Source organism: Coregonus lavaretus, assembly GCF_964263955.1.
Source record: "Coregonus lavaretus genome assembly, contig: HAP1_SCAFFOLD_320, whole genome shotgun sequence".
In the NCBI taxonomy this organism is placed as follows: domain Eukaryota; kingdom Metazoa; phylum Chordata; class Actinopteri; order Salmoniformes; family Salmonidae; genus Coregonus; species Coregonus lavaretus.
In genome coordinates, this window is record NW_028159255.1 from 380,603 (window position 1) to 393,865 (window position 13,263).

General features: G+C 43.2%; 1 protein-coding gene across 2 annotated transcripts in view; it reads right to left on the bottom strand.

Moving 5' to 3' along the window:
* The window catches only part of slc7a10a (solute carrier family 7 member 10a), a 58,650-nt gene extending 45,698 nt beyond the window's left edge, over positions 1–12,952 (bottom strand). Inside the window, exons 1-3 of one of the 2 annotated variants that reach the window (XM_084197384.1) lie at positions 12,723–12,949; positions 5,007–5,211; positions 833–984 (exon numbers count right to left, since the gene is read on the bottom strand). In XM_084197384.1, coding sequence (XP_084053510.1) covers positions 833–984; positions 5,007–5,211; positions 12,723–12,894 — 529 coding nt within the window. In that variant the 5' untranslated portion in view covers positions 12,895–12,949. Of the gene's footprint in view, positions 1–832; positions 985–5,006; positions 5,212–12,722 lie in introns of both variants that reach the window. The other variant, XM_084197383.1, reaches the window with a different exon arrangement.
* Positions 12,953–13,263: the final 311 nt, after the last annotated feature.

Here is a 13,263-nt window from a genome sequence, read left to right on the forward strand (position 1 = left end):
CTACTAGTCATTATCATACTGTACTACTACTACTAGTCATTATCATACTGTACTACTACTACTACTAGTCATTATCATACTGTACTACTACTACTAGTCATTATCATACTGTACTACTACTACTAGTCATTATCATACTGTACTACTACTACTACGAGTCATTATCATACTGTACTACTACTACTAGTCATTATCATACTGTACTACTACTACTAGTCATTATCATACTGTACTACTACTACTAGTCATTATCATACTGTACTACTACCACTAGTCATTATCATACTGTACTACTACTACTACTAGTCATTATCATACTGTACTACTACTACTAGTCATTATCATACTGTACTACTACTACTAGTCATTATTGTACTGTACTTCTAGTAAATAGTTGTTGTACTGTACTACTACTAAATAGTCCTTATTGTAATGTACTTCCAGTAAATAGTCATTATTGTACTATACTACTACTAAATAGTCAGTATTGAACTGTACTTCGACTAAATAGTTATTATTGTACTGTAATTATACTGAATAGTCATTATTGTAATGTACTACTACTAAATAGTCATCAGTGCACTGCGCTACTACTAAATAGTCATTATGTTACTGTACTTCTACTAAATAGTCATTATTATTCTGGACTACTACTTAATACTCATTATTTTACTGTACTACTACCAAATAGTCATTATTTTACTGTACTTCTACTAAATAGTCATTATTGTACTGTACTACTACAAAATAGTCATTATTTTACTGTACTACTACCAAATAGTCATTATTTTACTGTACTTCTACTAAATAGTCATTATTATTCTGGACTTACATATGCAGATGGTGGAGAGAAGCCTGGTGGCCAGGTATGGGGGAACACAGTTCTGGAAGGCCGGCTGCAGCACGTAGTTGGAGAAGGTGAGAGCTATGACGGCCAGGGTGGTGGGGTACATGATGAGAACCGCACTCCATAGGAGCAGGAACCTACAGGGAGACAACAGAAAGAATAGATACAGTTGAAGTCAGACGTTTACATACACTGAGGTTGGAGTCATTAAACCTCATTTTTCAACCACTCCACAAATTTCTTGTTAACAAACTATAGTTTTGGCAAGTCGGTTAGGACATTTACTTTGTGCATGACACAAGTAATTTTTCCAACAATTGTTTACAGACAGATTATTTCACTTATAATTCACTGTATCACAATTCCAGTGGGTCAGAAGTTTACATACACTAAGTTGACTGTGCCTTTAAACAGCTTGGAAAATTCCAGAAAATGATGTCATGGCTTTAGAAGCTTCTGATAGGCTAATTGACATCATTTGAGTCAATTGGAGGTGTACCTGTGGATGTATTTCAAGGCCTACCTTCAAACTCAGTGCCTCCTTGCTTGACATCATGGGAAAATCAAAAGAAATCAGCCAAGACCTCAGAAAGAAAATGGTAGACCTCCACAAGTCTGGTATAAACACCATAGGACCACGCAGCCGTCATACCGCTCAGGAAGGAGACGTGTTCTGTCTCCTAGAGATGAACGTACTTTGGTGCGAAAAGTGCAAATCAATCCCAGAACAACAGCAAAGGACCTTGTGAAGATGCTGGAGGAAACAGGTACAAAAGTATCTATATCTATAGTAAAACAAGTCCTATATCGACATAACCTGAAAGGCCGCTCAGCAAGGAAGAAGCCACTGCTCCAAAACCACCATAAAAAAGCCAGACTACGGTTTGCAACTGCACATGGGGACAAAGATCGTACTTTTTGGAGAAATGTCCTCTGGTCTGATGAAACAAAAAAAATAACTGTTTGGACATAATGACCATCGTTATGTTTGGAGGAAAAAGGGGGCAGCTTGCAAGCCGAAGAACACCATCCCAACCGTGAAGCACGGGGGTGGCAGCATCATGCTGTGGGGGTGCTTTGCTGCAGGAGGGACTGGTGCACTTCACAAAATAGATGGCATCATGAGGAAGGAAAATTATGCGGATATATTGAAGCAACATCTCAAGACATCAGTCAGGAAGTTAAAGCTTGGTCGCAAATGGGTCTTCCAAATGGACAATGACCCCAACCATACTTCCAAAGTTGTGGCAAAATGGCTTAAGGACAACAAAGTCAAGGTATTGGAGTGGCCATCACAAAGCCCTGACCTCAATCCTATAGAAAATGTGTGGGCAGAACTGAAAAAGCGTGTGTGAGCAAGGAGGCCTACAAACCTGACTCAGTTACACCAGCACTGTCAGGAGGAATGGGCCAAAATTCACCCAACTTATTGTGAGAAGCTTGTGGAAGGCTACCCGAAACGTTTGACCCAAGTTAAACAATTTAAATGCAATGCTACCAAATACTAATTGAGTGTATGTAAACTTCTGACCCACTGGGAATGTGATGAAAGAAATAAAAGCTGAAATAAATCATTCTCTCTACTATTATTCTGCCATTTCACATTCTTAAAATAAAGTGGAGATCCTAACTGACCTAAGACAGGGAATTTTTACTAGGATTAAATGTCAGGAATTGTGAAAAGCTGAGTTTAAATGTATTTGGCTAAGGTGTACGTAAACTTCCGACTTCAACTATACTCTTATACTATATATACCTTATGCTGTATGTAGACAGCCTGGGTGACGCCGTCAGAATGCGCATAGACTGTTGACTGTACACTGTTTATAATGTATGTACAGCTGTGGAGAGTGCATGGCAAACTATTTGACCTTTTCATGAACTCCGGGAGTCTCCTTGCCTCGGAGACCTAAAGGACATCTCTCTGTGGACTAAGAGTCTCACTTGAAATGAGTGTCATGGGACTATCAGTACAATTTTATATCTAATCCACTTACACAGTAAACACAGCATTACTGGTGCCCATGTAGAGAGGAGTGAAGGAAGGACCAGGATCTGTGGCCGTATTCATACAGAGTCGGAGTATTGATCTTTTTTTTTTTTTTGATCATAATGAGGAAAATTACATGCACACAGGGGACTTGATCCTAGATCAGCACTTGAAGGGTTTAATTACAAAATGCAATAAACTCAATTTTTTTGGGCATTTGCATTTTTTTCAATACGCCGTAATGACAAAGCAAAAACTGTTTTTTAGAAATTCTAGCAAATCGATAAAAATTAAATATAAATGACATTTGCATAACTATTCAGACCCTTTACTCAGTACTTTGTTGAAGCACCTTTAGCAGCGATTTACAGCCTCGAGTCTTCTTGGGTATGACGCTACAAGCTTGGCACACCTGTATTTGGGGAGTTTCTCCCATTCTTCTCTGCAGATCCTCTCAAGCTCTGTCAGGTTGGATGGGGAGCGTCGCTGCACAGCTATTTTCAGGACTCTCCAGAGATGTTAGATCGGGTTCAAGTCCGGGCTCTGGCTGGGCCACTCAAGGACATTCAGAGACTTGTTCCGAAGCCACTCCTGCGTTGTCTTGGCTGTGTGCTTAGGGTCGTTATCCTGTTGGAAGGTCAACCTTCGCCCCAGTCTGAGGTCCTGAGCGCTCTGGAGCAGGTTTTCATCAAGGATCTCTCAGTACTTTCTCTGTTAATCTTTCCCTTGATCCTGACTAGTCTCCCAGTCCCTGCCGCTGAAAAACATCCCCACAGCATGATGCTGCCACCACCATGCTTCATCGTAGGGATGGTGCCAGGTTTCCTCCAGATGTGACGCTTGGCATTCAGGCCAAAGAGTTCAATCTTGGTTTCATCAGACCAGAGAATCTTGTTTCTCAGGGTCTGAGAGTCCTTTAGGTGCCTTTGGGCAAACTCCAAGCGGGCTGTCATGTGCCTTTTACTGAGGAGTGGCTTCCGTCTGGCCACTCTACCATAAAGGCCTGATTGGTGGAGTGCTGCAGAGATGGTTGTCTTTCTGGAAGGTTCTCCCATCTCCACAGAGGAACTCTGGAGCTCTGTCAGAGTGACCATCTGGTTCTTGGTCACCTCCCTGACCAAGGCCCTTCACCCCCGATTGCTCAGTTTGGCCGGGCGGTCGGCTCTAGGAAGAGTCTTGGTGGTTCCAAACTTCTTCCATTTAAGAATGATGGAGGCCACTGTGTTCTTGGGGACCTTCAATGCTGCAGACATTTTTTGGTACCCTTCCCCAGATCTGTGCCTAGACACAATCCTGTCTCAGAGCTCTACAGACCATTCCTTCGACCTCATGGTTTGGTTTTTGCTCTGACATGCACTGTCAACTGTGGGACCTTTATATAGACAGGTGTGTGCCTTCCAAATCATGTCCAATCAATTGAATTTACCACAGGTGGACTCAAATCAAGTTGTAGAAACATCTCAAGGATGATCAATTGAAACAGGATGCACCTGAGCTCAATTTCAAGTCTCATAGAAAAGGGTCTGAATACTTATGTAAATAAGGTATTTCATTTTTTTTATAGATTTGCAAAAATCATCATGGGATATTGTGTGTAGATTGATGAGGAACATGTTTGTATTTAATCCATTTTAGAATAAGGCTGTAATGTAACAAAATGTGGAATAAGGGAAGGGGTCTGAATACTTTCCGAAGGCACGGTACACTGTTCACCCTCTGGATAACATACATTGTCTATGTGATATTTGCACAATATAGTTAAAACAAATTGATTATTTTAATATTTATTTATTTATGTATCGATATTTTATTACATGTAACTGTTTTAAACCCAATCAGGGTGTGTATATATAGCGTTTTACCATAAAAACATGGTTATTTGGCTCTCTAAAATGCAATATATTTCAAACTAAATCATGTCAGTCTTTTCACTGGCCCATGTCATATAAGATGAAAAAATAATACATCTATCTCTTTCACAAGATTTGTTTTTAAATAATGTCAATTTACCAACATTTCTGAAAATGTATATATCGCATTTTGGAATGAAACTCTTCACTTCTCTGAGATGGGCCCTGGATGTTTATGGAAAACCTGGGAATTTTGGGGTAAGTTACTGGATTTTTTGCAACCCTTAATCAGGATTGTGGACATGAAATAGACACGTACCCCACCAGACCTCCGAATATCTCTGTGACGTAGGAGTAGTCTCCCCCTGACTTGGGGATGGTGACCCCCAGCTCAGCGTAACACATGGAACCCAGGGCGCAGATACCCCCTCCACACACCCATACGATGAGGGACAGGCCCACCGAACCAGCATGCTCCAAAACCCCCTTGGGAGAGATGAAGATCCCCGAGCCAATGATGTTACCTGCGGAGCGGAGAACAAAGAAAGAGAGATATACGTTAGTATCAAGTATAGTAGTTTCCTGTGGTCTTCGACAACCTCCCAGTCCTGTCCCCTTGTTGTTACAGTTGGGAGGTGTTATCAGAACAGAAATCTGTTTTCTGCTTTCAATTTGATAAACACCGCTAATCATCACACAGCTGTTTCAGATCTGGGCTAACACCAAAGTGGACTGAACTGACCATGGAGCTCTGGTGTTGTTTTCCATGTATCCAAGTCTCTGTTCTGCAGGGTCAGTAAACTGGACTGTACTACACTATGTAACCCTGGCTAACACTGAGAGGTACACTGAGGTCTAATTGGTAGTGATCCCGCTGTAAACGTTTTTGTGTGATGTGGAGACAGCGAGGGCTCTGAGCTCCAGGCGAGGCCCAGTGAAGCACGTCATCCCATCGCAGTGCCTCTCTGTAAACAAACAGCTCTGTAAATGTAATGATGCTCCAGTGAAAGAACTCTAAACAGTAGATTTCCTCCTGTCACTTCTGATCTGGAGAGAGTACGGTGAGGAGCGGGGAGGATGTTACATAATGCTCTTGTGTTTTGTTTTTGTGTTCTCATCACGAATCATTGCATCGGCTGGGGAGCCTGGCTCAGATCTGATGTCTATAGTACAGTACTGACGGCTGGGGAGCCTGGCTCAGATCTGATGTCTATAGTACAGTACTGACGGCTGGGGAGCCTGGCTCAGATCTGATGTCTATAGTACAGTACTGACGGCTGGGGAGCCTGGCTCAGATCTGATGTCTATAGTACAGTACTGACGGCTGGGGAGCCTGGCTCAGATCTGATGTCTATAGTACAGTACTGACGGCTGGGGAGCCTGGCTCAGATCTGATGTCTATAGTACAGTACTGACGGCTGGGGAGCCTGGCTCAGATCTGATGTCTATAGTACAGTACTGACGGCTGGGGAGCCTGGCTCAGATCTGATGTCTATAGTACAGTACAGACGGCTGGGGAGCCTGGCTCAGATCTGATGTCTATAGTACAGTACAGACGGCTGGGGAGCCTGGCTCAGATCTGATGTCTATAGTACAGTACTGACGGCTGGGGAGCCTGGCTGAGAAGCAGTGGAACTGTGGAAGATGTTTGAAGAGGCAGTAGTTGGTGGGACAGTTGAGGGTGGAGATAGAAAGCTAGGAAGAAGAGAGTGGCTGTTGTGGTACAATCATCATCCTCGTCTGTGTCTGAAGCTCTGAAGCTCTGTTGAGGACTTCAGATGAGAAGGAGGTGAAGAGTGGAGGCGGGCGGAGCCTGGGTGGAGGCGGGCAGAGCCTGGGTGGAGGTGGGCGGAGCCTGGGTGGAGGCGGGCAGAGCCTGGGTGGAGGTGGGCGGAGCCTATAGAGTTACATCACAGCCTACAGGGCGTTGTTAGGGGTTAGTATACATTCTGTGATCATAGCTTCCTGTTCAAGCACAAGCACGCTACACCTGCTACACCACTTCCTGCCTCTCGACTTTGAATGTTAGGCACTTCAACCAGAGAAGGAAATGTTCTATTCTGCTACGGAGATGGAGAGAGGGGAGAGTGACATGACACTTCTCTCCTGCGTTCTGCCTTCTGCGTTGCAGTTGCATTAGAAGAGGTTTTCAGTAGAGAAGAACTTCTCAGGTTCAATCGATTACAGAATGGAGAGAGAGCAGTGACCGTTGCATTCTGCATGTTGTTAGACCTGGCAGCTCTTCTAGGGTCAATGACAAAATAAAGAACCCAGCATCACAGAGAGGCCTCATCTGAAGTAGGAAGGGACAACATCAAACAACGACTAAGGGACGGTGGTACAGTAATAGGAACGCTGAGACACTCTCCTTAATGCACTTGACCTTGTCCAAAAGATATCCTGCCCAGATAATGTAGTGATAAAAACTGCTCACAATATTGGCTTAGTAAATACCATCCAGTCAGTAAATACCAGCCACGTGATTGGCTGAGTTAGAGTGGAATAAGTAACATGGGTGGAACAGACAGCACCATGCAGAAGAGGACAGGATTATATAGTTGACCAGAACATGGCATAAATCCACTACTCAGAATTAGGGTTCGAGATTCCAGTTTCACAATACTGTACTCTGAAGTATCATGGCAAGCAGACAAAACGTGAAGTGTGACAGCCCTACTCAGAATGAAAGGAGCGAGCCAGACTGTCAGACCGTGGGTTGTAGTTGACTGTCAGACCGTGGGTTGTAGTTGACTGTCAGACCGTGGGTTGTAGTTGACTGTCAGACCGTGGGTTGTAGTTGACTGTCAGACCGTGGGTTGTAGTTGACTGTCAGACCGTGGGTTGTAGTTGACTGTCAGACCGTGGGTTGATGTCGACTGTCAGACATTGGATCTGCCTGTATTGGGGGAGGGAGGGGAGTGTTCTGTATTGGTGGAGGAAGGGGGGGTTCTGTAGTGGGGGAGGGAGGGAGATGTTCTGTATTGGGGGAGGAAGGGGGGGTTCTGTAGTGGGGGAGGGAGGGGGGGTTCTGTATTGGGGGAGGGAGGGGGGGGTTCTGAATTGTGGGAGGGAGGGGGGTGTTCTGTTGTGGGGGAGGGAGGGGGGTGTTCTGTATTGGGGGAGGGAGGGGGGGTTCTGTATTGGGGGAGGGAGGGGGGTGTTCTGTATTGGGGGAGGGAGGGGGGGTAGTTCTGTAGTAAGGAGGGGTAGTTCTGTATTGGGGGAGGGAGGGGGGGTTTCTGTATTGGGGGAGGGAGGGGGGTGTTCTGTATTGGGGGAGGGGGGGGGTAGTTCTGTATTGGGGGAGGAAGGGGGGGTAGTTCTGTATTGGGGGAGGAAGGGGGGGGGTTGTTTTCCACAAAAGGCCTTTATTACAGACAGAAATACTCCTCAGCAAAATTAGAGAGAAATAAGCTTTTTGTGCATATGGAATTTTTGTATGTATTTTTTTTTTACAGCTCATGAAACATGGGACCAACACTTTACATGTTGCATTGATATTTTTGTTCAGCACATACAGAATTAAGATGTACTGATTGTATATGCCTTCACACCACAGAGTTAATACTTGGTGGAAGCCCATTTGGCCCATTACAACTGTGAGTCATTTTCATTACGATTCTACCAACCCTCGGGGGGGCAACATATATTCATCGTTTTTTGTCACAATTGATCAAGCTCAGTACATATGGTTGAGAATCATTGACGAACAGCAAAATTCAAACCTTATCTCGGATTTTCAGGTAGATTTAAGTCTGGACTGAGACTGGCTGGACCATTCAGGAAACACTCAGCACCTCTTGGAAAGCCATTCTGTAGTCTTTGGCATTTAAAATGTGTTTAATTAACCCGCTGAAAATTAAAACTCTGTCCCAGGGTTAGCGTTGCATTACTGGGCTTGTATGAAAAAGTGAAAAGAAGGAAGCCTATGTTAAACCATTCTCTCTAAATCATCTATTCTGTTTGCAACAAGGCCTTTAAGTAATACTGGCTCAGTTTGTCTTTAGCTTGATCAAAACAAGGTGTTCTATAGCAAGCACATCCATACGTTCTAAGTCAAGAGGTTGTTGAAATCATCTCAAGACATCATGAGATCAGAAGGATATCACAAGATAGGATCCTTATTTAGAATGTGGACCTTGTACAGCATGAATGACTATTGAGATTTTATAATGAAATGGGACAGATCATTGTTAATGTAGTCTAATGCATAAATAATAAAACGGGACAGATCATTGTCAGTGTAGTCTAATGCATAAATAATGAAACGGGACGGATCATTGTTAGTGTAGTCTAAGGCATAAATAATGAAACGGAACAGATCATTGTTAGTGTAGTCTAAGGCATAGATCATGAAACAGGGGACAGATCATTGTTAGTGTAGTCTAAGGCATAAATAATGAAACGGGACAGATCATTGTTAATGTAGTCTAAGGCATAAATAATGAAACGGGACAGATCATTGTTAGTGTAGTCTAAGGCATAAATAATGAAACGGGACAGATCATTGTTAGTGTAGTCTAAGGCATAAATAATGAAACGGGGGACAGATCATTGTTAGTGTAGTCTAAGGCATAAATAATGAAACGGGACAGATCATTGTTAGTGTAGTCTAAGGCATAAATAATGAAATGGGACGGATCACTGTTAATGTAGTCTAAGGCATGAATAATGAAACGGGGAACAGATCATTGTTAGTGTAGTCTAAGGCATAAATAATGAAACGGGACAGATCATTGTTAGTGTAGTCTAAGGCATAAATAATGAAACAGGACAGATCATTGTTAGTGTAGTCTAAGGCATTAATGATGAAACGGGACAGATCATTGTTAGTGTAGTCTAAGGCATGAATAATGAAACGGGGAACAGATCATTGTTAATGTAGTCTAAGGCATAAATAATGAAACGGGACAGATCATTGTTAGTGTAGTCTAAGGCATGAATAATGAAACGGGACAGATCATTGTTAGTGTAGTCTAAGGCATGAATAATGAAACGGGGAACAGATCATTGTTAATGTAGTCTAAGGCATAAATAATGAAACGGGACAGATCATTGTTAGTGTCATCTAAGGCATGAATAATGAATAATGGATAAAACATTTACAGTATAATAGAATAATCCCACAGTTGACAGTTGCATGTCAGAGCAGAAACTATACCATGAAGTCCAAGGAACTATCCGTAGATCTCCGAGATATAATTGTGATGAGGCGTATATCTGGGGAAGGATATAAAACCCTCTGCCTGATGAGGCATATATCTGGGGAAGGGTAGAAAACCATCTGCCTGATGAGGCGTATATCTGGGGAAGGATATAAAACCATCTGCCTGATGAGGCATATATCTGGGGAAGGGTAGAAAACCATCTGCCTGATGAGGCATATATCTGGGGAAGGGTATGAAACCATCTGCCTGATGAGGCATATATCTGGGGAAGGGTATGAAACCATCTGCCTGATGAGGCATATATCTGGGGAAGGGTATAAAACCATCTGCCCGACGAGGCATATATCTGGGGAAGGGTATAAAACCATCTGCCTGATGAGGCATATATCTGGGGAAGGGTAGAAAACCATCTGCCTGATGAGGCATATATCTGGGGAAGGGTAGAAAACCATCTGCCTGATGAGGCATATATCTGGGGAAGGGTAGAAAACCATCTGCCTGATGAGGCATATATCTGGGGAAGGGTAGAAAACCATCTGCCTGATGAGGCATATATCTGGGGAAGGGTAGAAAACCATCTGCCTGATGAGGCATATATCTGGGGAAGGGTAGAAAACCATCTGCCTGATGAGGCATATATCTGGGGAAGGGTAGAAAACCATCTGCCTGATGAGGCATATATCTGGGGAAGGGTAGAAAACCATCTGCCTGATGAGGCATATATCTGGGGAAGGATATAAAACCATCTGCCTGACGAGGCATATATCTGGGGAAGGATATAAAACCATTTCTAGAGTGTTGAAAATGTCCAAGAGCACAGTGGCCTCCATCATTGGGAAATAGAAACAATATGGAACTACCCAGAGTCTGCCTAGAGGCTGGCTCTCCGACCAAACTGAGCAACTGGGCTAGAAGGACCTTGGTCAGGGAGGTGACCAAGAACCCAATGGCCACTCTGACAAAACTACAGAGTTCTTTGGCTGAGATGGGAGAACCTGCCAGAAGGACAACAGTCTCCACAGCACTTCACCAATCTGGGCTTTATGGGAGAGTGGCCAGACGGAAGCCACTCCTGAGAAAAAAGGCACATGACAGCACGCTTGGAGTTTGCAAAAAGACACATGAAAGAGTCTGAGATCATAAGGCAAAAGATCCTGTGGTCTGGTGAGACAGAAATTATCTATTTGGCCTGAATGCAAACCGCTGTGTCTGGAAAAAACCTGGCACAGCTCATCACCCTATCTAACACCATCCCTACCGTGAAGCATGGTGGTGGCAGCATCATGCTATTGGGGATGCTTTTCAGCGGCAGGGACTGGGAGACTGGTAAGGATAGAGGGAACAATGAATGGAGTCAAAAACAGACAAATCCTTGATGAGAACCTGCTTCAGAGTGCAAACGACCTTAGACTGGGGGGCGAAGATTTACGTTCCAACAAGACAATGACCCCAAGCAATACAGCCAAAGCAACGCTGGAATGGCTTCAGAACAAGAATGTGAAAGTCCTTGAGTGGCCAAAGCCCAGACTTGAATCCCATTGAAAATCTGTGGAAAGACTTGAAGATTGCTGTTCACCGCCCACTCCCCATCTAACTTAACAGAGCTTGAGAAAATCTGCAAAGAAGAATGGGAGAAAATCCCCAAATCTAGACGCTAAGCTAATACAGACTTACCCAAGAAGACTCAAAGCTGTAATTTCCGCCAAAGGTGCTTCTACAAACTATTGACTCAGGGGTGTGAATACTTATGTAAATTAGATATTTCAGTATTTCATTATCAATACATTTGGAGAAAAAAAATCTAAAAACATGTTTTCTCTTTGTCATTATGGGGTATCCTGTGCAGATGGGTGAGAATGTTTTATTTATTTAATTAGTTTAAAATGCAGGCTGTAACAACAACATGTAGATAAGAAATAGACTTGAGAGTGGGCTGATTTCCTACAAATACATTTCCGACTAAGGAGCTACTATTACAGCGTGGTAATAACACAGCTATCTTCAATTAGCCTACAATTAATGTACAAAGAACACCAATAAATACATGGTGTGTCTAAAGTGGAATAATACGAGTTCAATTATAAATACAGTGTCTAAAGAGTTGATTAATAGGTGTTCAATAACATTAGGATACTTTTTAAATAATACCCTAAATGTGATATTTGATCAATAATGACCTTATCTTTAACGTCATCATCAGAGACCATATAGGTTTTTTCCGCAACAGCTAAATTGAACACTGTCAGTTCACTACCTAGATCGCCCTCCAGATCAGGTGACCATTCATAAAGTCCACCAGCGTGTTGTATTGTACGCTGCCAGGGTCGAGTTGGCCGTACTTCATCACACTGAGATCAGAGGAGAGATATCCAGCCACGTAAGCATTGTCAGTACAATACAGCAGCCCTGAAGTCCCGTACTACCATTATCAGATGATGCAACATCGCCGAGAGTTTCCTTACGTCGACCAGAACCTGTAGCCTATTCAGAGATACTCCGATATTCAGAAGCAGGTACATTACCATTAAAGCTATAGCCTCAATGGTAACGATTAGACTTCATGAACCACTAAATGTGTCCGTGCGTAATGTTGCGCCATAGAGCTAGTTTTCTCCGTAGACAATTATCTATCAGTAATATAGTAGGCTAAATAACGGGATATCAACGCCATACCTAGACCCAACTCTGTCTGAAATGAAGCGGAAGGAACAGAAACCAGATAAGAGTCCATCCTACTCTCCTTTAATCCTCAATAGACCGTCAGCCCAGTCAACCACATTTCCACAGCCTTGCTACTCTTTCAACCGCACTGTGTACACATTTATCATAAGAAGTAGGCTATGATAAAGCTGTTTTATTTTCCTCACCAATAATAATGGCACATGCGCTGAGGAGTCCGATTTCTTTTTTAAGCGTGACTCTATCTGACGGCGAGTCAGTCTTCTCCTTTCCATTGAGTTCCATCATGGGCTGTTGCGCCTCATCCGGCTCAGCCTGCGAAGCAGCGCAGCTCTTCCGACTCCTCTCTGTCCCGTCCATGTCTGAGGCGCAACTGAAAACTGCCTCAGTTCCTTCGGCCTGAGCTCAAATACAACCCTGATGCACGCCACGGTCGGTGGACATCACACGCATGCGCGGCGGTAGGACCGTGAGCTCGATTCGAATAACATGCAAATAGCCATTGGTGTAAAGTACTTAAGTAAATGTACTTTAAAGTACTACAGTCGTTTCTTTTTTTTTTGAATGCTTAGCAGGACAGGAAAATTGTCAAATTCACGCAATTATCAAGAGAACATCCCTGGTCATCCCTACTGCCTCTGATCTGGCGGATTCACTAAACACAAATGCTTCGTTTTATAAATGATGTCTGAGTGTTGGAGTGTGCCCCTGGCTATCTGTAAATTAAAA